This window comes from Saccopteryx leptura, chromosome 3, assembly GCF_036850995.1.
Source record: "Saccopteryx leptura isolate mSacLep1 chromosome 3, mSacLep1_pri_phased_curated, whole genome shotgun sequence".
In the NCBI taxonomy this organism is placed as follows: Eukaryota; Metazoa; Chordata; class Mammalia; order Chiroptera; family Emballonuridae; genus Saccopteryx; species Saccopteryx leptura.
The window spans coordinates 245,941,519-245,964,836 of record NC_089505.1 but is presented as its reverse complement, the minus strand read 5'-3'; the positions used below and the strand labels follow the sequence as shown (position 1 = coordinate 245,964,836).

Sequence of the window (23,318 nt, the reverse complement as noted above, 5' to 3'; positions counted from 1 at the left end):
GGCCATCTTTGCTCCAATGGAGCCTTGGCTGCGGGAGGGGAAGAGAGAGACAGAGAGGAAGGAGCGGGCGGGGGTGGAGAAGCAAATGGGCGCTTCTCCTATGTGCCCTGGCCGGGAATCGAACCCGGGTCCCCTGCATGCCAGGCCGATGCTCTACCGCTGAGCCAACCGGTCAGGGCCTTAACTGCTTTTAAAGGTACCATTCAGTGGCATTAAACATACTCACATTGTGCAACCGTCACCACTATCCATCTCCAGAACCTTTTTATTATCCCAAACTGAGTCTCCATACCCATTAATTAATAACTCCCCATGGCCCCTGGCAGCTTCTATTCTACTTTCTGTGCTTATGAACTTGACTATTCTAGGTAGTTCATTTAAGTGGAATCATATAATATTTGTTATTTTCTGTCTGACGTGTCATTTAGAATAATGTTTTTAATGTTCATCCAAGTGGTAGCGTGTATCAGAACTGCCTTTGGCTGAATAATATTTCATTGTATGGATACCCCACATTCTGTTTATCCATTTATCTGTAATGAACATTATCTGTCAATGAGAAATGGACCAATATTTCTCAGCCTTTCCTTAAACCGTCCGTTGACAGGCATGAAACCCTCCCAGTGACAGACTGTGGTGTGCACCCTCAGTGTTCAGCTCTGCTTTAGAGTTTGTCTTCTCTGCGATCCCACAAGCCCCAAAGAGCCCATTGTCATCAGTGCTACAAAAATAAGCTTTTCTGTCTGTTCCCCAAGTGTACCATGACCTTTATGATTGAGTTGGGGGGCAGGGGTCTGCCCTATCCTGTCTGTTGGAGATTGGCAGCTAGTCAGGTGTTTTCTTCCATGCTGTAACCCCTGTATGGGTTCAGGCCCTGGCGGGCTAACAAGCACATTGGACCACTGAGAGGTGTCTGCCCCCACAAGATGGACCTGAGGCCAAGGCCACTGTGGGACACAGAACCCTGGCTACTAATGGGTAGACTTTACCAGGTGGGGAGCAGAAGGGCAGTGAGGTGTCTCTTTATGCAAAGCCATGGCCACACCTGCCACGTCAGTGTCGGGATATACGTGGGCTTCCTGCTCAGCCAGGCGGCTCCCAGCTCTGGCTGGCGCAGGATGGTCTGGCTTCTTCCCTTTCTCTGAGGCCTTCCTCAGTTCCCCTCCCTCAGCCCATGGTCTTACCGGAGTGGCTTCAGTGGGGGACCAGAATGGTGTTCTACATCTTTCCTGCCACACGACTTGGCTCTTAGCACTCAAAGGCCAAGATGGTGATTTCTTTGTTCTCTAGTTCTCTTTGGACAATCTTCCTTTAAGGCAATATTTTAAAAGTTTTTGGACTGCTACATGCAACAAGACTTACATTTACATTAAGATATAGCATTTATATATAAATATATACATGAAATTATAATAAAAAGTTTCAATAGTACTTTTCGGATGAAAGATGTACTCTGATGTTTTCTTCTTAGGTCTGTTCTGTCGTTAAAAGGAGATATCAGTCAACTCATTCAATTGATGTCATGGCCCTCTAATGTGTCTCAATGAGTAGTTGAAAATCACCACAAAGCATCAGTGGGGGGAACTCTGGTCAAGGAGTCTGAGTTAGAGTTGTTTCGTTGGCGTGGGGAATCAGGTGTAGAATTTCAATAGCAGACAGAAAAGTAGGTTTCTTCCTCTTCTCTGAGTCCTTTGGTCTGGAGGAACACCCACAGCTTCGGCATGATTCTTGAGAATGCCTGCTGGCCTCCAGTTCTGCGGCGCAATCTGGGGACAGGGCATAGTTCTTCCCCCTGCCCTGAACCCCAGCTTTGAGCTCTGAGCTCTCTTGTATATTTAACTATTGAGTCTGTTAAATTACATGTATAAAACCATATCACTTAAGGTCAAAATTAATTGGCAAGGACAGGACAGGTCTAAAGTCATGATGAGGAAGGAACCATTTTTTTTTAAACGGTTTCCTAATTAGCAGCTTGCCTTCCTTTTTCTTGGCGCCTGTAAGTCTTGTGATTTTGTGCTATGTTCATGTTTCTTTGTTGTTCCTCTTCGGGGCTGTAGTGCCCATCAGTAACCCCTCAATGTTAACCAGAGGGTCCCAGAGTTGGCCCTTCTAACCAGGACTTAGTGAAACCTTATTGAGGGCCTTTGTTCTCGTCATCTTCAGGGGAGGCAGGAAATGGAAAATTCTTAAAAGACATCTGCACAGGGCTTGGCACACAGACACTGCTTAGTTAATACTAGGCAGGAGCACCAAGAAATGCTTCCAGCTGGACCACTCAAGAGAAGCTGCAGATGGAATTTTTCATGTTACTTCTGTAGAGCAGAGGAAGTTGAAGTAGGGGAGGGGAAATAGGCGCTTAATAGCATCTTATGTCCTTTCAGAACCCCATAAAGAGGACCCATTAATTTGTTGCCAAGAGAGCTGAGGCCTAGAGGTGTTATAAGCCCTACCTAATGTCACACAGTAGTGGCTATTTGAATGACTTCAAAGCCATGGGATTATTGCCTGCTGGAGCCACACCAACAAAGCCCACAGGAAGATTTAGAATGGTTCAGCCAGGGCAGACCTGGACCAGTTTTTGGGAAGATAATTGGTGCCTCTTCAGGGCACCCCTCTTACTGTGCTTCCTTTTACCCCCTCCATTCATTGGTGCAGTCATACCTTTTTTTTTAGTGAGAGACAGAGGGACAGACAGACAGGAAGGGAGAGAGATGAGAAGCATCAATTCTTTGTTGTATCGCTTTAGTTATTCATTGATTGCTTTCTCATATGTGCCTTGATGGGGGGGGGGGGCGGGTAGGTGCTCCAGCAGAGTGAGTGACCACTTGCTCAAACCAATGACCTTGGGCTTCAAGCCAGCGACCTTTGATCTCAAGCTAGTGACCATGGGTCATGTCTATCATCCCACACTCAAGCCAGTGACCTTGGGGTTTCGAACCTGGGTCCTCTGCATCCCAGGCCAATGCTCTATCCACTGTGCCACCGCCTGGTCAGGCTGCAGTTATTATACTGTTAATGCAGTCTTATGGCGTATTCTGAGAGCAATGATTCTATCCTCTGGTGAGGAAGTGAACTTGCAACCAACTTGTGGAAGAAAATGACCCATTCATTCAGTACCTAATTTCTGGGGACCTCACTGTATACTGGGGTTAATAATGCTAAAGCCTGGCACCTGCCCTCTGAAGTTCACAGTCGAGTTGGGAAAACAAACATGCTGCTGTCTGGTACATATACTCACAGCTTACAGCCATCTCTGGGAAAGTCAAGAGAGGCTTATCAGAAGAGAAAGTGAGCTTGGTATTGAAGAATCCGTAGGAGTTCACTAGATGCATCAGAATGGGGCACAGAGGGGAGGGGGAAGAAACTTACATTTAATGAGTACAGTATGTGCGGGGCAACCAATCATCCTATCTTGTCTAATTTTCACAGCAACTCTAGGGCGGCATTATTATAATCTCACAGATGAAGAAACAGAGGCTAAAATGTTTAATAAATTTCCTAAGAGGTTTTTCAAGTGTTGTACATGAACCCCTGGGAAATCCCCAAGACTCTGAGCAGGTTAGCAAGGTCATAACTATTTTCACAATAATACTAAGATACTATTTGCCTTTTTCACTGTGTTAAATCTGCATTGACAATGGTGGAAGGTGAATGGTTCGTGCCTTAATACTAATGAAGGTGTTGGCACCAAATTGTACTTTTATTCACTCTCATCTAATTACAGTTTTAAGAAAAGCCAGTTTTGGCCTGACCAGGTGGCAGTCAGCCTGAGATGCTGAGGACCCAGGTCCAAAACCCCAAGGTCACTGGATTGAGTGTGGGCTTATCAACAAGACCCCATGGTCGCTGGCTTGAAGCCCAAGGTCACTGGATTGAGTGTGGGCTTATCAACAAGACCCCACGGTTGCTGGCTTGAAGCCCAAGGTCACTGGCTTGAGCAAGGGGTCACTGGCTCAGCGGGAGCCCTCTGGTCAAGGCACATATGAAAAGCAATCAATGAACAACTAAGGAGCTGCAACTATGAGTTGATGCTTCTCATCTCTTTCCCTTCCTGTCTGTCCCTCTGCCTCCCACTTCTCTCTCTAAAATAAAAAACAAACAAACAAACAAAAAACAAATTAAAAAACCAGTTTTGTTGAAGAATATCCTTAATAAGGCAGTGAAATTATTAATTTTATTGATCTTGATCCTCAAGTACATGTGTTTGTAATAGTTTGCTGTTGAACTGGGAAGTATGCATAGAGCATGTCTGCTACACACTGAAAAATGATTGTTGCAAGAGAAAGCATTGTGTGCCTGCTTGAGTTGCAAGCTGAGCTAGCCATTTCCCCAGCCACAAAATACTGTTTTTACTTGAAACAGAGCCTGAAAAACCATAATTATTCAGATGAAGGCATTCGACAGACATTTTCTTGAAAATGAATGAGTGAGCCTGTCACTTCCCCAAATCCTTCCCCAAACCTTGCTTGGGCCCTTGACACCTCTGCTCTGAAGCACGCTCCATTTTCTGCTCTGAAACGTGCCAGGTGGGGCCGACTCCTCAGGAGGCTGCACTTCCCAGAAACCAGACCAGCCCTGACACTGCTCAGCTTCAGGGAAGCCTCAGGGGTCCTGGAAGATGTTTCCAGAGGCTTAAGGGCTTTCCTGGTCCCCTCTGTAGAAGCTGGACAGGACAGTCCAAGTGGGGACCAAAGGCTTCTCACAGGAGACTTGCATGCACAGGTGGGGTGGTTGAACCATGTGATCTTTAAGATCCAACCCACATACATTTTTGTGTCTGGTGAACAGTTTTAATCATCCATTTGAACACAGAATTATTTCTGTTCTGATGCTTAATGGAAGAGTAGGACATGCTTAGCTGCTTCTGTGCCTCTCGTCCACGCTCTCGTACCCGAGGCTCCAGAGGAAGCGCTCTGTCTGTCATCTGGGGCACCGTGGGTCCGATCTTTGCAATCGTACTGCTAATTCTTCTTGTTGTCTACCCCAAACCATTCTGCATCAACCTTGTCCCAGCCCTCAGGAGCAGATAGAACTGCCTTGGGACAGACCCCGTCGAGACCAGGGTAAACTGGATTTTTAAAAAAAACAAGATAAAATTTACATACTCTAAAATTTACCATTGAAACTATTTAAAAGTGTACAATTTAAATAGTTTTTAGTATATTCACAATGCTGTGCAACCGTCATCACTATCTAAACACAGACTATTTCATCACCCCCAAAAGAAACCTCCATTAAGCACTGACTCCTTATTCCCATCTCTCCCAACCCATGGAAACTACGTATGTGTGGATTTGCTTATTCTAGTCATTTCATATAAATGGAATTATATAATAGGTGGTGGTGAATGACTTTAATAAAGAACAATATTCTCTATGAAGATATATATATATATATTTTTTTTTTGCGACAGAGAGATACAGAGAGAGGGACAGACAGAAAGGAAAGGAGAGAGATGAGAAGCATCAAGTCTTTCTTTGTTGTGGCATCTTAGTTCTTTGATTTCTTTCTCATATGTCCCTTGACCGGGAAGGCTATAGCAGAGCGAATGACCCCTTTTTCAAGCCAGCCAATTTGGGCTTCAAGCCAGTGATCTTTGGGCTCAAGCCAGCGACCATGGGGTCATGTCTGTGATCCCACTCTCAAGCCACTGACCTCGTGCTCAAGCTGGTGAGCCCATGCTCAAGCTGGCGACCTTGAACCTGGGTCCTCCACGTCCCCGTCCAATGCTCTATCTACTGCGCCACCATCTATCTGGTCAGGCAAGATCATTCATTCTTAGAGTCAGAAAAGGTACAACTGAAAATTTTTATTTAGGAAGTTAGGAGTAACAATAACAAACTCATTAGAATGAGTCAGCCTGGGTTATTTTCCTTTTAAAAACACCTTTCTGATGGGGCTGCTGTTTCTCCATCCGAGAGTTGAGGGACAGAAGTCGTGTGATTGGCTCTGGGCATTCATGCAGACTGGCGGGTTCTCAGGGTAGCTGCAGGTTTTGTAAGGTTCGAGTGAGCGGCAGTGCGTGTCTGAGAAGCCGACTCTGATTCGATGGGCGGTGCAGTGGTGGGATAATCTCTTACTCCCTCTTCGTGTCTCTCCTAGGTGTAAAGAAGAGAACCAAAGTCATCAAGAACAACGTGAACCCTGTGTGGAATGAGGTATGCGAGTGTGTTCACCCTGCCTCTCTTCTGCTCTCTGTGCTGCAGCTGCCTCTGCAGGAACAAGTCAGAGGGCTTGCGCAGGAAGGTGGCTTTCTCAGTGATACTGTCAAGGAGGGGACAGACTGGTTATTCAGTGTGCCACCTAAGTAAATCCTCCTGCTACTTGGAACCTGGGAGGATGGTTGGTGGCCTGGCGTGCAGGTAGACAGAGGCATCTTACCTGTGATGTGGGTGTGGCATGGGGAAAAGTAAGATGTCTTTGTTCCCTCCAGCTCTGGTCAAGCAGGGAGAGGGTGTTTAGGGGCTCTCTTGCCTGCTTTGTCTCCCTTACACAGGTCATTCTCCCTGACCAAATCCTACCTCTTTCCCACCGCCCTCCCAGATTCACCAGGTCCTCCTCTGGCTCCTGTTGGCCCCTTGCCCTTAACTGGCTCCCTGTATTCACTTCCCTGGTGGTCCCTGGGAAGCCCTGGATGCCTTGTGTGGGTGGGGTTGGGATGCACAGGGGAGCCTTTGCTCTGAGGAAGGTCCTGGGGCCTTTGGCTGGGCCTCCCCAGTATGGCACTAACTCATGCTGCCTACCAGGGAGGGGCCTGGCTTCTGGATGAGCACGTTGATCTTGATCTCAGAAAACCCTGCAGGATCACTGGGCATTTCCCCCCAGCCGTGCTTCTAGGCCTGGTGATTGGTGGAATTGAACTGGGGAGGGGTAATGGGAGTCTAGCCGCCTCTCTTCTGCTGCCTTCAGCGCTCACCGTCACTTTGAAGCTTTGGAACCCTGCCATTCATGTATTCATTCATTCACTCACTTATCTGTCCAACCACCAGCATCACTTATGGATGCCTGCTCAGAGCCCCTGCGGGACCAGGGTGGACCAGACAGTCTCTTCTCCTAGGTGGGCCACAGCTGAAGATGTCTTTTTTCCTTTTCTTCCAGGGCTTTGAGTGGGATCTCAAGGGTATCCCCCTGGACCAGAGCTCTGAGCTTCACGTGGTGGTTAAAGACCATGAGACGATGGGGAGGAACAGGTAAGGTGGGCAAGGGCTCTCTGTGGCTCACAGGTACAGGTAGGATTATGGTGGACATATATTCCAGAATCTAGGTCCCGGAGAGCTGGTGCTTCAACTCAGCATTTACTGAACACCACTTCTCCTGGGCCTGGCCCAGTGGTGGCTGTTGGGGAGTGACCTGGCTGCAGCCTCAAAAACTCAGTCATGGGTAGACCTGAGAGCTGCCAGGCTGCAGGGATGGAAGAGGGGCCAAAATCAGGTGTGCACGTGTTTGCACAGACAGCCTGTATCCAGGGAATGGGGAGGAGAAGGCAGTCTGTGTCCTGCTCCAGCCCAGGGCGCCTGGGCGTGGTTCTCTCTCCTGGCCCTGTCCAGACCGGTGAGGGCAGCAGCACACTGCAGGAGGCAGGCAGGCCACTGCGGGGAGCTCTCAAGGAAGGCTTTATGGAAGAGGTAGGCCTTGAGGTGAGATCTGTGGTTTGGAAGTTAAAACAATAATAATGGTGTTTTTTGTTGTTGTTTCACATAGGTAATGGGGAGGGTTTCCAAACAGGGGGAATAGCAGGAGCAAAGTTGTGGTGCAAAAGCAGGCTCTCTAGGCTGGCAATGGGTCCCTTCTCCAGTCATTGAGCTCCTGAGCCTCTATGGGCTGGTGGTAGGGGTGGGGGGTGCACAGGACCAACAGCATGCAGACTGATGGCCCTGTTGGTTGTGGGGTAGCGTGGCTTGGGAGACGCAGCCTGTGAGGCTGCACAGCCTTGTTGTCAGGGGTTCAGCAGTCCCTGGTGGGCACGGTGGGGTGCAGGTGCAGCTGTGTTAGGTGCTAGTAGGGGTGGGTTCATGCTCTTAGTGCCATTTACTGAGACCAAGCATAAGGATCAGGCATGATGGCCTTGCTGTTTTGTGATCTGCTTACAGGGGAGCCTTTGTTTGGGAACTGGGTCAGTGATGTCTGAGTCCTGGGAGGCCTGGCTGTGTTACCTTGGGGTGGGGGAGGAGAAAGAGGGAAGGAGGGAGGATTCAGAGACCTGGGGAAGGTTGACAAGGGTCTCAGGCTCCAAAACAGTTGGAAAGTTTGAAATCTTAAAAAGCTTGGAAGTTTCTCTGTGAGTCTGCTGGCCATGGGTACAGGGCATGGTATTGTGTGGAGTGTGGGGGCACTTTTGCTGGGCCTGCTGAAGGTGAGGCTGCAATGGGTGGGGGCCCAGGGCCTCAGCAGCGCTATTTGCACAGGAGGCAGAGGCTGGAATCAGCTCACACTAAGCTATCTCAACACAGGCAAACATTTTGTAGAAAACATGACAGCCTCTAACAAACAAGAATGGTGGATCTGCAGGTCAGGAAAGGGGTGACGCTGAGCACTGGGTGGTCCTGGAAGGCATCCTGGAGGAGGCCACACAGCCTGACTTAGAGGCTGGGGGTAAGCTTTAGAGAGGTGAGAAAGGGAGGGCATTCATTCTGTGTCTGGGTACAAAGGGCAGCCAGGCTAAGGCCATATAAGTGGGACTAAGTCACATGACATATGAGCCCAGTGAGAAGGGAACAGTGGGCCCAGATTGATAGTGGCCTCCAGCACCAGGCTGAGGATAATATTAGCAAAACCACAACAACTGATGTTTACTGAGAACCTAGTTAAGTGTCTGGCCCTGTGCTGAGTCCGTATATACAAGGTCTTTTCTTTTTAATGAAAATATTTTATTTATTGATTTTAGTGAGAGAGGAAGGGAGGGAGGAGGAGAGAGAGAGAAAGAGACAGAAACATCAATCTGTTCTTGTATGTGCCCTGACCATAATTGAACCAGAAACCTCTGTGCTTCCAGATGAAGCTCTAACCAACCGAGCTATCTATCCGGCCAGGGCTGTACAAGATCTTTCTTAATCAGTTATGTACTACTATTATAATTATCATCATTACAGATGGAGAAGCTGAGGTTCTGAGAGATTGGGTAATTTTCTCAAAGGCTAGTGAGCCTTACTGGTGGTGGTACAGTCGTCAGAGCATTGACCTGGGATGCTGAGGTTTCATGTTCGAAACCTTGAGGTTGTCGGCTTGAGCATGGGCTCATCTGAGTGCAGGGTTGCTGGCTTGAGCCCAAAGGTCACTGGCCTGAAGCTCAAGGTTGCTGGCTTGAGCCCAAGGTTGCTGGCTTGGGCAAGGGGTCACTCACTCTGCTATAGTCCCCTGGTCAAGGAACCTATGAGAAAAGCAATCAATGAACAACTACGATGCCTCAATGAAGAACTGATGCTTCTCATTTCTCTCCCTTCCCAGGTGATTTGTCCCTATCTGTCCCTCTCTCTGTCTTTGTCACACACATACAGAGAGGCTAGTGATAGTAGAGCTGTGATTAGAGGGCTCATCTGCAACATGCTCATAATCATTGTGCCTCTCAGAGGCTCCTGGAAGCCCCAGGAGGAGGCGGGGACCTTCTGAAGAGTTCAGTTCCCTGATGCTGGTGTGGAGAGAGAGAGCTTAGCGGGGAGAGGAAGGACAGTCTGGTTACTACAAGGCATGTAGAGGAAATACATATTTCATTTTCATTGTCAGATTCAGCGTTTTACAGAGCCTGTGTAGAGATTTCTAAGACCATGAAGTCAGCATTAGAGCCGGGGTCATGGACATATGTTTGATCAGTTCAAAGGTCATGCTGATCTTCAGGGTGACACCAGACCAATGCCACACGTAGGCTGTCCTGATGCTGTGGGTCAGAGGTCACCTCAGAAGCCAGCCTGCATTGCACATTGGGGCCCTATTGTTGGCCCCTGTGGTTGTCCTTTAGCTGCTGGAGGGAAGCTCCCTTTCAGAAAACCAGTTCCCAAATGACTTGTTCACTTCTTGGCCAGTGTGCTAGTAATCAGTTCCTCAAACATCAATTTAAAAAGCAAAAGCAAATTCATGTAAGTTCCCAATTTACCAGAAACTTCTTTCTGATAACCATTTGAATATAATTTTTGACTTTTCCAAACATTTATCTCAATTTTGCATTTTTGGCAATTAAAAATTAAGTATTAACTAAGCCAAATTTAAACTTACAGTCATAAATATCTGAAGAATTTCAGAGGTTGCCCAAACAATGCTGTCATGTGTGCAAATGATAGAATTCTGGCTCTATTGTAGAAGCCCGGGGCGGGCGGGACACAGCTTTGATAGCAGTTTGCTTGAATGTTAGAGCCATGAGGCGAACCTGCTGGAGAGGGCTGGGCCGGCAGGATACCTGCACAGTAGTTCCATGATGCCTCCACAGTTAGACCTCACAGTTCTTTCACCTTACACATGAAATGTGAGGAAAGAATCCAAGATTAAAAAGTCGAAAGCTACAAAAAAAAACCCAAAACCAAAACCAGAAAGTAACTAACAAGAGTAACCCTGTGACATTTTTCATTTTGAAAGAGAGAAGAGAAAAAAACTCAGTGAACCCAATTCAATGAACATTGTAAATAGAACACCTACTGACTGACCTCCAGCTGTCACTATCTGGTCAGGAAGCAAACAGGGAAATAGTAGGTGTGACAGTGACTTTTGTCATCTGATTGTCCTCAGGGCTTCAGTGAGGTCCCATGGGGTCACCATGCAGCAGCCCCGTTCATTTCTGGGAGTATTGGGTGTGTGTCCTGTGAGTTCGCGGTCCTCCTTGGGTCTTCTTCTGGGCAGAAGGACCACAGCCCTCCACTGTCATGTGCTCCTGCGGTCTCCCTCTGTCTGGCCTCCTCTCCCTCTTCCCAGCCTCCTTCCTCTGGCTCTGTCTGCTTCTAGAGCAGCGGTTCACAACCTGTGGGTCGCAACCCCAGCGGGGGTCGAACGATCAAAACACAGGGGTCGCCTAAAGCCATAAAATATGTATTTCTGATGGCTTTAGGCAACCCCTGTGTTTTGGTCGTTCGACCCCCGCCGGGGTTGCGACCCACAGGTTGAGAACCGCTGTTCTAGAGTTTCCCTCAGTGCAGTGGTTCTCAAAGTGTGAGCCAGGGTGCGCTGGTGTGCCCTAGAAGATTTCCAGGTGTGCCCTATGGTATTCCAGAGAAATATGTGCCTGTTGGGGACCAAAAAAACCAACAGGGTTTTTGGAGTTTAAATTTTGGGGGGACAGAGGTGTGAGGAATTGGCTATAAGCTGACAGTCTGCCCAACTCCCCACTCCACTTGCCTGATTAGGTTGCAAAAGGCTGTTAAGCTGTGGTGCTGGATTGTTTACACTACCCCCCATGTTCCCCAGAAAGACTGGAGGCAAGTTTCTTATATCCTTTGTTTGGTGTAAAGTTTAGATGATATGTATGGTGGGGGTTTTCTGCACTCAACACAATTAAGAGTAAAAATAGAGGAATTCTTCAATGTATTGACGAGGAAATGAGAGTTTGCCTTTCAGATATGTGCCCAAACATTGAAGAAATTGCTAGGACATATCAGGCTCATGTTTCTCACTAAACACAAGAATGAAAAAACTTAACACATTCATACGGGGACCTGCCGAATTTACCAAATCTTACTAAGAATGTATCTATATATATAAAAAGGTAACTTTTTTTGTAGTTTTTAATTTTTTTAACCCCTCTTTTTTATGAATTCTGAAAAGCATAACTCAAGAAAAGTAACATAAAAATATTTTTTAATGTCAGAATAAATTTAATTGTCATATTTATTTTGTTTAATTACCATAAAAGCATGCTTGGACTTTATATATATATTTTAATATTTGACTTAATTATTATAACATATTTCTCAGAAATTTGTATATAGTGTGCCTACAATTATTCATAGGATTTTAAATGTGCCCCGACTTCAAAAAGTTTAAGAACCACTGCCTTAATGCCTTGCTTACTCTTTAGACCAGGGGTCGGGAAACTTTTTGGCTGAGAGAGCCATGAACACCACATATTTTAAAATGTAATTCCGTGAGAGCCATACAATGACCCGTGTATGCTATGTATTATCCAATGAAAATTTGATGTCCTGGAGGACAGCTGTGATTGGCTCCAGCCACCTGCAACCATGAACAGAAGCGGTAGAAAATGAATGGATTGTAATACATAGATAGACAGGGATAGACAGACAGGAACGGAGAGAGATGAGAAGCATCAATCATCAGTTTTTTGTTGCGAAACCTTAGTTGTTCCTTGATTACTTTCTCATATGTGCCTTGACCATGGGCCTTCAGCAGACTGAGTAACCCCTTGCTTGAGCCAGCAACCTTGGATCCAAGCTGGTGAGCTTTTGCTCAAACCAGGTGAACCCGTGCTCAAGCTGGCGACCTCGGGGTCTCGAACCTGGGTCCTCTGCATCCCAGTCTGACGCTCTGTCCATTGCGCCACTGCCTGGTCAGGCAGAATGTTTTATATTTTTAACATTATTATTATTTTTATGAAAGATTTGTCTGTGAGCCAGATGCAGCTATCAAAAGAGCCACATCTGGCTCACAAGCCATAGGTTCCTGACCCTTGCTTTAGACTCAAAGTCTCTCACTTTGCTTCTTTCCCCTTCTCATCCCCCTGTCCTTTTAGTCTTTCTCTCTACCGAGTCCCCTCCTCCTCCACTCTCCTCTTTCTCCGTAAGGCTTTTGGGGCATTGGACACTTCTGCATTTCTTCTGATGGCTGATGGCAGTTTTGGGTAACTGGTTCTACGAGACTGGTCTGCTGGCCTGGAGTGGGATCCTGGGAAGCCTCAGAGGGGAGTCTTAGGCTGGACCTGCCTCCTGGCTGCTCAGCACTCCCCCCAGCCTCAGCCCGAGGGACCCCACCGCCTACTGCAGGGGTGAATAAACTTCGTGTTGATAAAATCAGATTTGGAATGTACATAAAAGGCAATGCTACTCTTATGGATGGGAGACAGTCATGGAAAACCCAGCTGGACTGAACAACTAACTTCCTGTTTACTCTGGGCTGAGGAGGGGCGGAGGTGACCCTGGTCCCTGACTGGCTGCTTTCAGCCCCAAGGTTCCTAATCCAGCTACATCAAATCATGCCTGGCAGCTTTTACAGCACCACTGTCTGGACCCACCTGAGGATCTGATTTAATTGGCTGGGGGCAGGGCCTGTGCATCATTACAAACTCCCAGGGGTTGGGTATTTCTACTGTGCAGCCTGGGGGGAGGCCCTTCATCTCATCTCCAGACAAGATCTACCCAAGAGAACTTGTTGGCTAATGTAACTGAGAAACTGAATCTTAAATTTTATTTAATTTTAATTAATTTAAATTTAAATAGCTAGCGTGCTTTGTGGCCCTTTGTGTTGGATGTGCAGCTCTAGATTTTTGGAATAGCATTCCAATTCTGGCTGTGTGTTAGAATGACCTGGGAGCTTTAAACTAGATCAGAGTCTGGGCTCTGCAGCAAATGGAGTAAAGGACAAACTCACGTAGGATGCAGGCGTGAGCACTTCTTGACACTGTCCAGGGTAGGCCAGTGTGCACCTGGGTTGAGCACCCACTGCCTTAGAGCAGTTCTCAGAGGCCAATTAAGGTCAGTTGAGGCCCGGGCGCAGAAGAAAATATCGGGCCCCTTAAAAAGAGAGAGACAGGAAAAATTAAAATACATGTTAACCGTTTTTTAAAAATAGATAAGAAATATCATGTACTATTAATGTTAAAATTGCACATATAAAACCAAACTTGGTATCATTAGAAAAAAGTGTAAAGTTGGGGTTTTGCAGGTCCCTTCAGAAGTCGGGGCCCAGGGCATGCGCCTGGTGCACCTGCCGTTAAACCAGCCTCTGGCAGTGCTGGCACTTCTGCAAGGAATTGCTCCCAATTTTTTTCATTGACTAACTAAGAAATAAATATACTCTGTCATCCTGGTAATAGCTTGTATATGTAATTGTTGGTGGAAATAATCACCATACAATAATCATGGCTAAAACTGCACATGATATAATTGTTAAGGGAATGAAAACCAACTGGAGAATCTTGTTGGCAACTGTAAACGCTGACCTGAAAAAATGGGAAATTTTAAAAAATATTTTTGTATTTTTTCTGAAGTGAGAAGCAGGAAGGGATAGAGACAGACTCCCTCATGTGCCACACCGGGATCTACCTGGCATGCCCACCAGGGGGTGATGTTCTGCCCATCTGGGGCGGTTGCTTCGTTGCAACTGGAGCCATTCTAGCACCTGAGGTGGAGGCCATGAAGCCATTCTCAATGCCCGGGGCCAACTTTGCTGCAGTGGAGCCTTGGCTGTGGGAGGGGAAGAGAGAGACAGGGGGAAGGGTGGAGAAGCAGATGGGCGCTTCTCCTATGTGCCCTGGCTGGGAATTGAACCCGGGACTTCCACACGCCATGACGATGCTCTACCACTGAGCTAACTGGCCAGGGCCAAAAATGGGATTTAATAGAAATAATTCTACAAAAGAAAACTCAGAATGGAAGGGAGCTTTATTTAGCTTGGTGTGAACCAGAAATAAATAAATAAATATTTTAGCTAAATCTGTGTTGGGAAACTTAAACAGAAAATAATTGTTATCAATGACAATGATTTTGGTAAAATAAAAACAAAGATTAAGAAAAAAGGAGATTTTAATTGCATTGTTTAGAAAATGTATCAACAAATTAAATTGGCTTAATTTGTTCTGGAAAATGCCTTTCCAATGAAAATTAATTAATGTGTGTGTATTTTTTTTTAATTAAAAAAATTTTTTTTTTTTTTGTATTTTTCTGAAGCTGGAAACGGGGAGGCAGTCAGACAGACTCCCGCATGTGCCCCACCGGGATCCACCCGGCATGCCCACCAGGGGGCGATGCTCTGCCCATCTAGGGCGTCGCTCTGTTACATCCAGAACCATTCTAGTGCCTGAGGCAGAGGCCACAGAGCCATCCTCAGCACCTGGGCCATCTTTGCTCCAGTGGAGCCTCAGCTGCGGGAGGGGAAGAGAGAGACAGAGAGGAAGGAGAGGGGGAGGGGTGGAGAAGCAGATGGGCGCTTCTCCTGTGTGCCCTGGCCGGGAATTGAACCCGGGACTCCTGCATGCCAGGTCGACGCTCTACCACTGAGCCAACTGGCCAGGGCTGTGTGTATATTTTTGATTTAAATGTTTGGCAAATGTAAACATGGAAGCAAAAGTTTCTATAGGGCCAAAGCACCAAGGTCAAAACGATGCTCACTTTGACTGCAGCAACTCGCTGGCCCAGACCTGACTAGGCCCAGGGCAGGGTGGACGGCTTCAACAAAGAGTCAGGATACTGCCTGACCAGGCGGTGACACAGTGGATAGAGCATTGAACTGGGATGCGGAAGGACCCAGGTTCGAGACCCTGATGTCGCCAACTTGAACACGGGCTCATCTGGCTTGAACAAAAGCTCACCAGCTTGGACTCAAGGTCGCTGGCTCGAGCGAGGGGTTGCTCGGTCTGCTGAAGGCCTGCGGTTCAGGCACATATGAGAAAGCAATCAATGAACAACTACGGTGTTGCAATGAGAAACTGATGATTGATGGTTCTCATCTCTCTCCGTTCCTGTCTGTCTGTCCCTATCTATCCCTCTCTCTGACTCTCTCTCTGTCCCTGTAAAAAAAAAAAAAAAAAAAAAAAAGAGTCAGGATACTCAGTTAAGTGTGAATGGCTCCAATATTGCATGGAACATACACTGAGAAATGATTCATTGTTTATCTGGATGTAAACTTAACAGGGAATTCGTATTAGATCTGACAAGCATACCTCAGAATGAATGTGTGCTCAGCCCCCTTTCCTTTTGCAATGGCATGGATGGAACTGGAGATTATTATGCTAAGTGAAATAAGCCAGGCAGAGAAAGGCAAATATCATATGATCTCAGTTATATGTGGAATCTAATGAATAAAATGAACTGAGGAACGGAATAGAGGCAGAGGTGGGGTCACCGGGAGCAGAGGGACAGCTGTCAGAGGGAAGGGGGATAAGGGGATGGGAGCAGAGAAGGTGAAGGGATTAGTGAAATTATATATACATAACACAGAGATACAGATAACAGGACAGCAACTCCCAGAGGGAAGGGGGGAGGGAGTTAGGGGGAGGGGAGCAAAGGGGGTATAATGGGGAACACGGGGGTGGGGGGTGAGGGTGTTATATTGAGTGGGACACTTGAGTCCATGTTAACACAATAAATTAAAATAAAATAAAATAAAAGAAGTATAGAAGGAGACCTAGATTTACACCAAGAACCAGTTGGGAGGCACTACTGCTTTTAAAGAAGCTTTCACATAGGTATTCACAATAGTGTTTTCTTTGGAATAGTGTGAGCCACTTGCAACATTTTAATGACCCGGTGACACTATAAAGTGGGGCATTGAGGGGTTTCTCACCTGCACACAGAGCCTCCTTGCCAGCCTCACTTTCCCCACAATCTGTGTCGTCAGTCGTGGCACCTGCACTGGCCGGGGGCCCAGCTCCGGAACCTCCTTCAGTGCCACTGCTCCTTCTCTTTCCCCCTGCAGCTGCTGTGCCTCCCACCCCTATGCTGGGCTCTGTGAGCTGGTCCAGTGGAATGAGGGTGGACTCTGGCCAAAGCTAGGGTGCCATCTCAACAGCCGTGGGGCCTCGAGCGGGTCACCTAAGCTCCCTGAGCCTTTCTTCCTCCTTAGGGAGTATTGAACCAAATGCTAAATCACATCCAAGGGACCTGCCACAAAGGGCTGCTCAGGAAACGTGGTTCCTTTTGGTACATCCTCTTTTCCTTCTCCTCTTGTGCTGCCCTCCTGCTGACCCCTGCTGCTTCAACTCCCACTGATTCAACCCTTTCCCGTCAAAGGCTCCTTTCAGCCAGCTATGGTTTGAAAAGGGACTAATTCATACTGAAGTGTTGGTGGCAGCCTATGGTTCAATGTTTTGCTCCTCTTAGGAACCCAGTGGATGCTGTTTTAGGTGCCAGACTGCTTCCCCTGGTCGGCAAACTGCGGCTCACGAGCCACACGCGGCTCTTTGGCCCCTTGAGTGTGGCTCTTCCACAAAACACCACTTGCGGGCGCTACCTCAGTAAGGAATGTACCTATGTATATAGTTTAAGTTTAAAAAATTCAGCTCTCAAAAGAAATTTTAATCGTTGTACCGTTGATATTTGACTCTGTTGACTAATGAGTTTGCTGACCACTGGGCCAAAAGAATGCTAATGGTGAGTGTCAGGCACCCTAACAGGTTATGAGGAAACACCTTGGGAATGGTGGGCCTTCCTGGCACAGGTGACTATCACCCGTTGGGCTGTCACTGAGCCTGGAGTAAGCTTTGGTGCCTCCAGGGTGGATGTGGGGGTGTCCGGGTGCCTCCTCGACCACGGGCTTAATATTTTGGGGGATGTAGGCATTTCCAGGAAGGAACTGAACACGAATCTTAGTCCTCTTAATAAGAGGACCTTCATGCAAGAGATGCCTGCAGGGGAGTGTCACAGATGACACTCCAGGTCTGGTCAGTCAGTGTCACACCTGGAGTGTGTTGATGTGGCCAAGGGGTTCCAGCCTGGTAGCAGCTGGTGGTCTCCATCCCCCAGGCTGTCCATCAGAGCTGAGCAGGGCAGGGCAAGGCAGGTGGCCTGAGAGGAAGGGTCAGAGGCCTCTCTCAGGGACCCCACTCTCCGTAGTGAGTCTCACCTTGGCACTGTCTGTGACTTGGACCTCTCTGAACCTCTGTGTCCAAGGCAGTAACAGTACATACACTGCAAAGCTGTTACAGTGTTTAAAATGAGATAATGCATGGATATCAAATGCCTACTCAGTGCTTGGCACATTGAAGGCGTTCAGTAAGTGGGAAGTATTGGTCATAGTAGGATCACAGTGATGTACATACAAAAACCACACCTATGAATATGACACTGTGCTCAGGCCCCATGTAGACATGTGGCTAGACCTGAGTGCATACCAGCATATTGTATACATATAGGCACACACATTTTTTTAAAAAAACTAAAAAACCCTACAAACATTAAAAATTTTAAGTATTTTTATAGGCACACATAAGCTCCATTCATGAAAAAGTGCAATTCTCTCACCGTCCTCCTGTCTTCCCCTTCCTTCCAGTGGTGCAGTGTTAACATTTTATTATATAACCCTCTGTACTTTTCCTAAGCATGTGCAAACATCTGTTTACATACATTTACTTATACAGAAATGGAATCAGGCTCTTCATATTGGCCTGCACTTTGCTTTCTGTCACCTCATGAACCTTTTTCATCAGTGTGTACTGATAACCCATGTTAAACGGTTGTGTGTATATTTCACTGAGTAGCCTTATTGACTACTATTTAGTTACTTTCCAATTTCTTGTTCTCGGATGATTAACTATTGAACATCTTTATCCAGACGTTTCTATGTCCTTAGTCTATTTCTTCTTTCAGACAGGTCTTTAGACATGGGATTACTGGATCACAGGGTAGGAGCATGTAACATTTTCGTAGTTTCTACCAGATTACTTTTCAAAATGTCCTAATTTATGTCTACCCACAGAATGAAAAAAGTGCCTGTCAATTATTTATTTTTGTTAGCACCATGGGAGGAAAAGTCGTTATCTTATCATTTGTGTTTCCTTGACTACTTGTAAAGTTTAGCATCTTTCCGTGTATTTATTGCCTGTTTGAATTTCTTCTTCTGCAGTTACCTATCCTTTTTTGAGTTGCTTGTCTTTTTCTTAGCCATTCTCAGTGGTTTGTATATTTAACCCTCAGTCTATTTTATGTGTGGAGGGTATTTTCTCCCTGCCTGTCATTTGTCAGTTGCTTTATGACAGTGTCATTGCACATGGAAATGTACACTCAGATGAGTGTGTGTGTGCGTGTGCATGTATGCACTTACACACTTAAAAAGGCAGAGAGGTGGTTTGCTGTTGTTAGAAGTTGGGGAAATAAGGCCTAAAGTTCCGCCCTTGGGATTCAGCACAGCGGCTGGCAGCCCCCCTTTCTGGTATCCTGGGGAGGCTCTTTTGGGCACAAATATTTGCAGCTCACCGTCCCATTGTTCTCAGCCTGCTCGGAAGTGCTGACCTTATCCTTATTTTTCCAAGGATTTTTATAACTATATTTTGTCCTGGAATCTATCCAGGGAATCCCTGGCTTTCAAAATAGGGTTTATTGTTGTTGTTTTTTCTGTCTTCTCTGGATTGAAGTGGAAAATTATTTAGTTACCTTTGGGCAGCCCCGGGGAATCAAATATTGGTGGGAAGGCTGCCAGAGGCCAGGGGGGGTCAGGGGGTGGGAATGTCCGGCTAACCCTCATTTCCTGTCTCTCGTGGCCAGGCATACATGGCTGAGGGCTGGAGGGCTCACCGGTACTTAAACCTCCCCTGCTTGCGTGCGTATGTGTCCGGCTGGGACACGGGCTCTCTGACTTTCCTGTCACAACTGACACATTGAATTTAACGAGAGGAAGGGGCGGCTGAGTCAGCGATGAATGTTTCTACCTGTTTTTGTTTGATATGTCCTTTTCTTAGTTTAAAAAATAAAGAATGAGAAACTGACCTGTGGAAACCCTCTGGAGCTTTTTAAAGAAAATAATTGTGAAATTATAGAAAAATTGCAAAAACAGAATTAAAATATCCATATATTATTTACTCAGATTTACTTATTGTTAACTTTCTATCCATTTGCTTTATGATATTTTCTCTCTTTCCCTTCTGCCTCCTCCCCTCCTTCTCCACCCTCCCCCCTTTCTCTGTCTCTCCTCTTTGGAGATAAGTTATATTCATCATGGCCCTTTATCCCCAAATACTCCAGTGTATATTTCCTAAGGATAAGGATATTATTTTACATAATTAAAGTACACTTATCAACTGCAGTACATTTAACCCGGTTGCCACACTTTAATTCGCTATTTTTATCAATTGAACAAATGTCTTCCGTAGCAATTCACTCCCCTCTGCCCCCAGTGCAGGATCTAGTCTAGATTCCCATATTAAATTTAGTCATCATGTTTCCATGGCTGCTTTTAATCTTAAATATTTCTGCAGCGTTTGTCTCTGTTATGGCAATTCAAATTTTAAAATAATACAAGACCCCAATTTAAAAAACTGGAATGTTCCTCATTTGAGATTTGTCAGATGTTTTTCTCGTGATTAGATCAGGTTACTAATTCCTGGCCAGAATAGGTCTTAGGTGTGCTGTGCCCCTCAGGACCTGGGGGCACATGCCGTCACTCACTGGTGGTCTTCATTCCTATCACCTGGTGAGGTATTGTCTGATTTTCCACTGTATATTTCCTGTTCTTTCCCCCAACTTTGAAGTCAAAGAGACACTTTAAAACACTGCAAATACCTTGCTTCTCATCGAAATGTGCCCTAGATGTGGCACCGCAGATGATTCTTGCCTGAGTCGGTCTTCACCAGGCTGGTTTTCCATTGCCAGCACTCCCTGCACGTTTACCAGCCTGGGCTGTGTGAGCCTTTTCTGCAGGAGGCTCTAGAGGTGACATCTGTCCAGCTCCACTGCTGTCATGTATGGATCCTGCCCTGTGCACTCATCACCCATCAGCAGGTTGATGACCTCTGGGTCCTCAGGCCAGGAGCCTCATCTCCATCCGTGCAGGACAGTGCTGAAGTCAGGAAAAATCTTCTGTTAGAAAGTTCTTCCTGTTATTGAGCCTCAGTTTTCCTTCCTGAGATTTTGAGGGTCTTATTTCTATTCTACCATCAGGAATGACCAAAAACTAATCTAACCTCTTCCATATGATAATGTTTCAAGTCACGAAATAATGGAGTTCTCACAGGATCGGTGGGACAGGAACATGCAGAGAAGGATGGGAAGGTGATGAGTGGGGTTGGGAGGAAAGGAACTGACATTGACCAAGCCCCGTTTGTGCTCCAGGCACATGTAGTGGGTTAGGTAAGTCAACTTGGATTTTACAAAAAGGCTTACAGGTGTTGAAGCTCCAACAGTGCAGGGGTGGTTGTCCATTTTGTTCAAGCACGCACCCCCAGTATTTGCCTGGCCCATGTTAGGTGCTCACTACATATTTGTCAAATGAATAGATGACTTTTACAGATGAGGAAACAGGCTCAGAAGGATTATATAGCTTGTGCCCAGCCACAGAGCTGTCAAGAGGCAGAGCTGGCTTTTAAACTCAGGTAGGATGACTTGAGCACTCTTATTCTTAATCATTCAATGATAAAAATTTACTTTTGGAAGATAGTTGAAAGGAAGGATGTTTCCAAAGTGTTGCTGTAGGTTGAAAGGGACTGTTATGAAATGCGGGGAGTGAACCAAGGCGGGAAGATGATGGCTGCATGTTCTGCCACTGGGGTGTTCCATGAACCCAATAGAATCATAGCGGTATGTCACCTTCCTTGGGGGGACTTGGGGGGGGTTTGTCTTACTGTCACGTCTTTGTCAGTGTCCATCTGAGTGGCACCCATGTCTCTCAGCTCTGGCTCTCTAACACGGCTCCTCGCAGCCGGGGCTCCAGCACTCTCTGGGCTCCTGCGGCCTTTCCTCTTCAGCTCCCAGCATCATGGCGTGGGGGAAGGCCTTGGGTTTCTCTGCCGGCATGGAGACCACTTTCAGTGGAAGAGTTGCTCTCTTAGGGTCCTTTGGCTATCCAGAGAGAGGCAACCCTGTCCATGGTTTCTGGCTGGTTTCTCCAGGCATTTCAGCCAACTGCCAAGTTGCCAGATCTGGACTCTACCTAACTGGACCCCTGTCTCTTTCAACTCGGTTCCCTCTCCTCAGGGCCCAGCCTTCGAGGCCACCGCCTGACAACTCCGGTGCACAGTGCGGGCTACTAGAGCTCCAGTCTCCCCATCATATGAGAGTTTTGCCCATCTACAGAGTACAATTAGTGAGCTCTAAGAAATGACCATTTACCCCTAATCTTCCCAACAAAGCATTAGCAGACTTGTGACTTAAAATATAGGGCTTTTCTAATTATTATTCAGCTTTGGTGAGGCCAACAGATTAGGAGATGATTGCCTTTGGAAATCTTATTGGTTCCAATTCCCAAGAGGAAAGGACCAGCCATGCCAGGCAGGGCCACTTGGGAAGCACAGGGTCAGCCAGGAGGCAGAGGAGTAAGAAAAAATGTGGGAAGGAGCCTTCACTTGGCTCCTGGGAAAGGACTTGCAAGGCCGGGTAAGAGAGTTTAGGATTGGCTAGTTTCAATAATTTTGGCAGGTTCTGGAATGTAGTGGCTGCCTGGAACTGTGTGGTGCCTGGCCCTGGCGTGATCGGGGCAGGGAATAGTGCCCTGGAGTATAAGAGCCCACACTGGTGGGGCTGTGGGCCTGGATTGGCTGGTCTGCATGTGGAAGTAGCACGTGCAGGTGCATCATTTACTGTTTCTAGAAACTGGCTAGCCCTGGGAGAGGCAGCCTCTTCAGGGTCAGCAGGCCTCAGACATCAAAGCATCAAAATACAGAAAATAAGTCATGGTTGATACAGCTTGGATTTGATTTTTTTTTTCTTTTTTTTTTTAGAGACAGAGAGAGAGTCAGAGAAAGGGACAGACAGGAATGGAGAGAGATGAGAAGCATCATTCATTAGTTTTTCATTGGGACACCCTAGTTGTTCATTGATTGCTTTCTCATATGTGCCTTGACCGCGGGCCTTCAGCAGACCGAGTGACCCGTTGCTCGAGCCAGCGACCTTGGGTCCAAGCTGGTGAGCTTTGCTCAAAGCAGATGAGCCTGCCCTCAAGCTGGCGCCCTCGGGGTCTCGAACCTGGGTCCTCTGCATCCTAGTCCGAAGCTCTATCCACTGCGCCACCACCTGGTCAGGCTGGATTTGATTTTTTAAAGAGTTGAACCAGATCAAATTTATAGGCTGGGTTCCTTTTTCTAAGGATAAAGCAACCCAAGGACCTTTGTGTTTCTTTCATTTTGTGTTCATGGGGCTCTGAGTTGTCCCAGGTGGGCTGGCACGGGGTGCGTGGCAAAGCCTTGAAATAGGATCTGCCTGGTACTTGTGTGAAATCAGGCAGGTCAAATGCCTTTCTGAGTCCCAGTATCCTCATTTGTATGGTGGATTGATCAAGGACAGTGCCCGCTCCACAGGGCCTAGTGCCAGTGAGATCGGTGTATGTAAAGCGCTTGGAACTGTAGCCAGTACACACTTGGTCTATAGGAGGAAAGTTGTTCCTGGAGGTAAATTCCACGCCCATCAGGGGGCGTGTTTTGCTAGATATACTAAATAAATATATTTTTGAATGAATAAATGATAAGATTTTAAAGGTTTTATGTTTCATTTTTAAATTTAGTTTTTGAGTTGGTAAAAATTTAA

General features: G+C 46.7%; 1 protein-coding gene across 16 annotated transcripts in view; it reads left to right on the top strand.

The window, feature by feature from the left end:
- Nucleotides 1-23,318, top strand: part of DYSF (dysferlin) — a 226,753-nt gene that overhangs the window by 22,506 nt on the left and 180,929 nt on the right. For all 16 annotated transcript variants that reach the window (XM_066378029.1, XM_066378031.1, XM_066378025.1 and 13 more), the window contains exons 2-3: nucleotides 6,103-6,158; nucleotides 7,099-7,190. In XM_066378029.1, coding sequence (XP_066234126.1) covers nucleotides 6,103-6,158; nucleotides 7,099-7,190 — 148 coding nt within the window. The remainder of the gene's footprint in view (nucleotides 1-6,102; nucleotides 6,159-7,098; nucleotides 7,191-23,318) is intronic.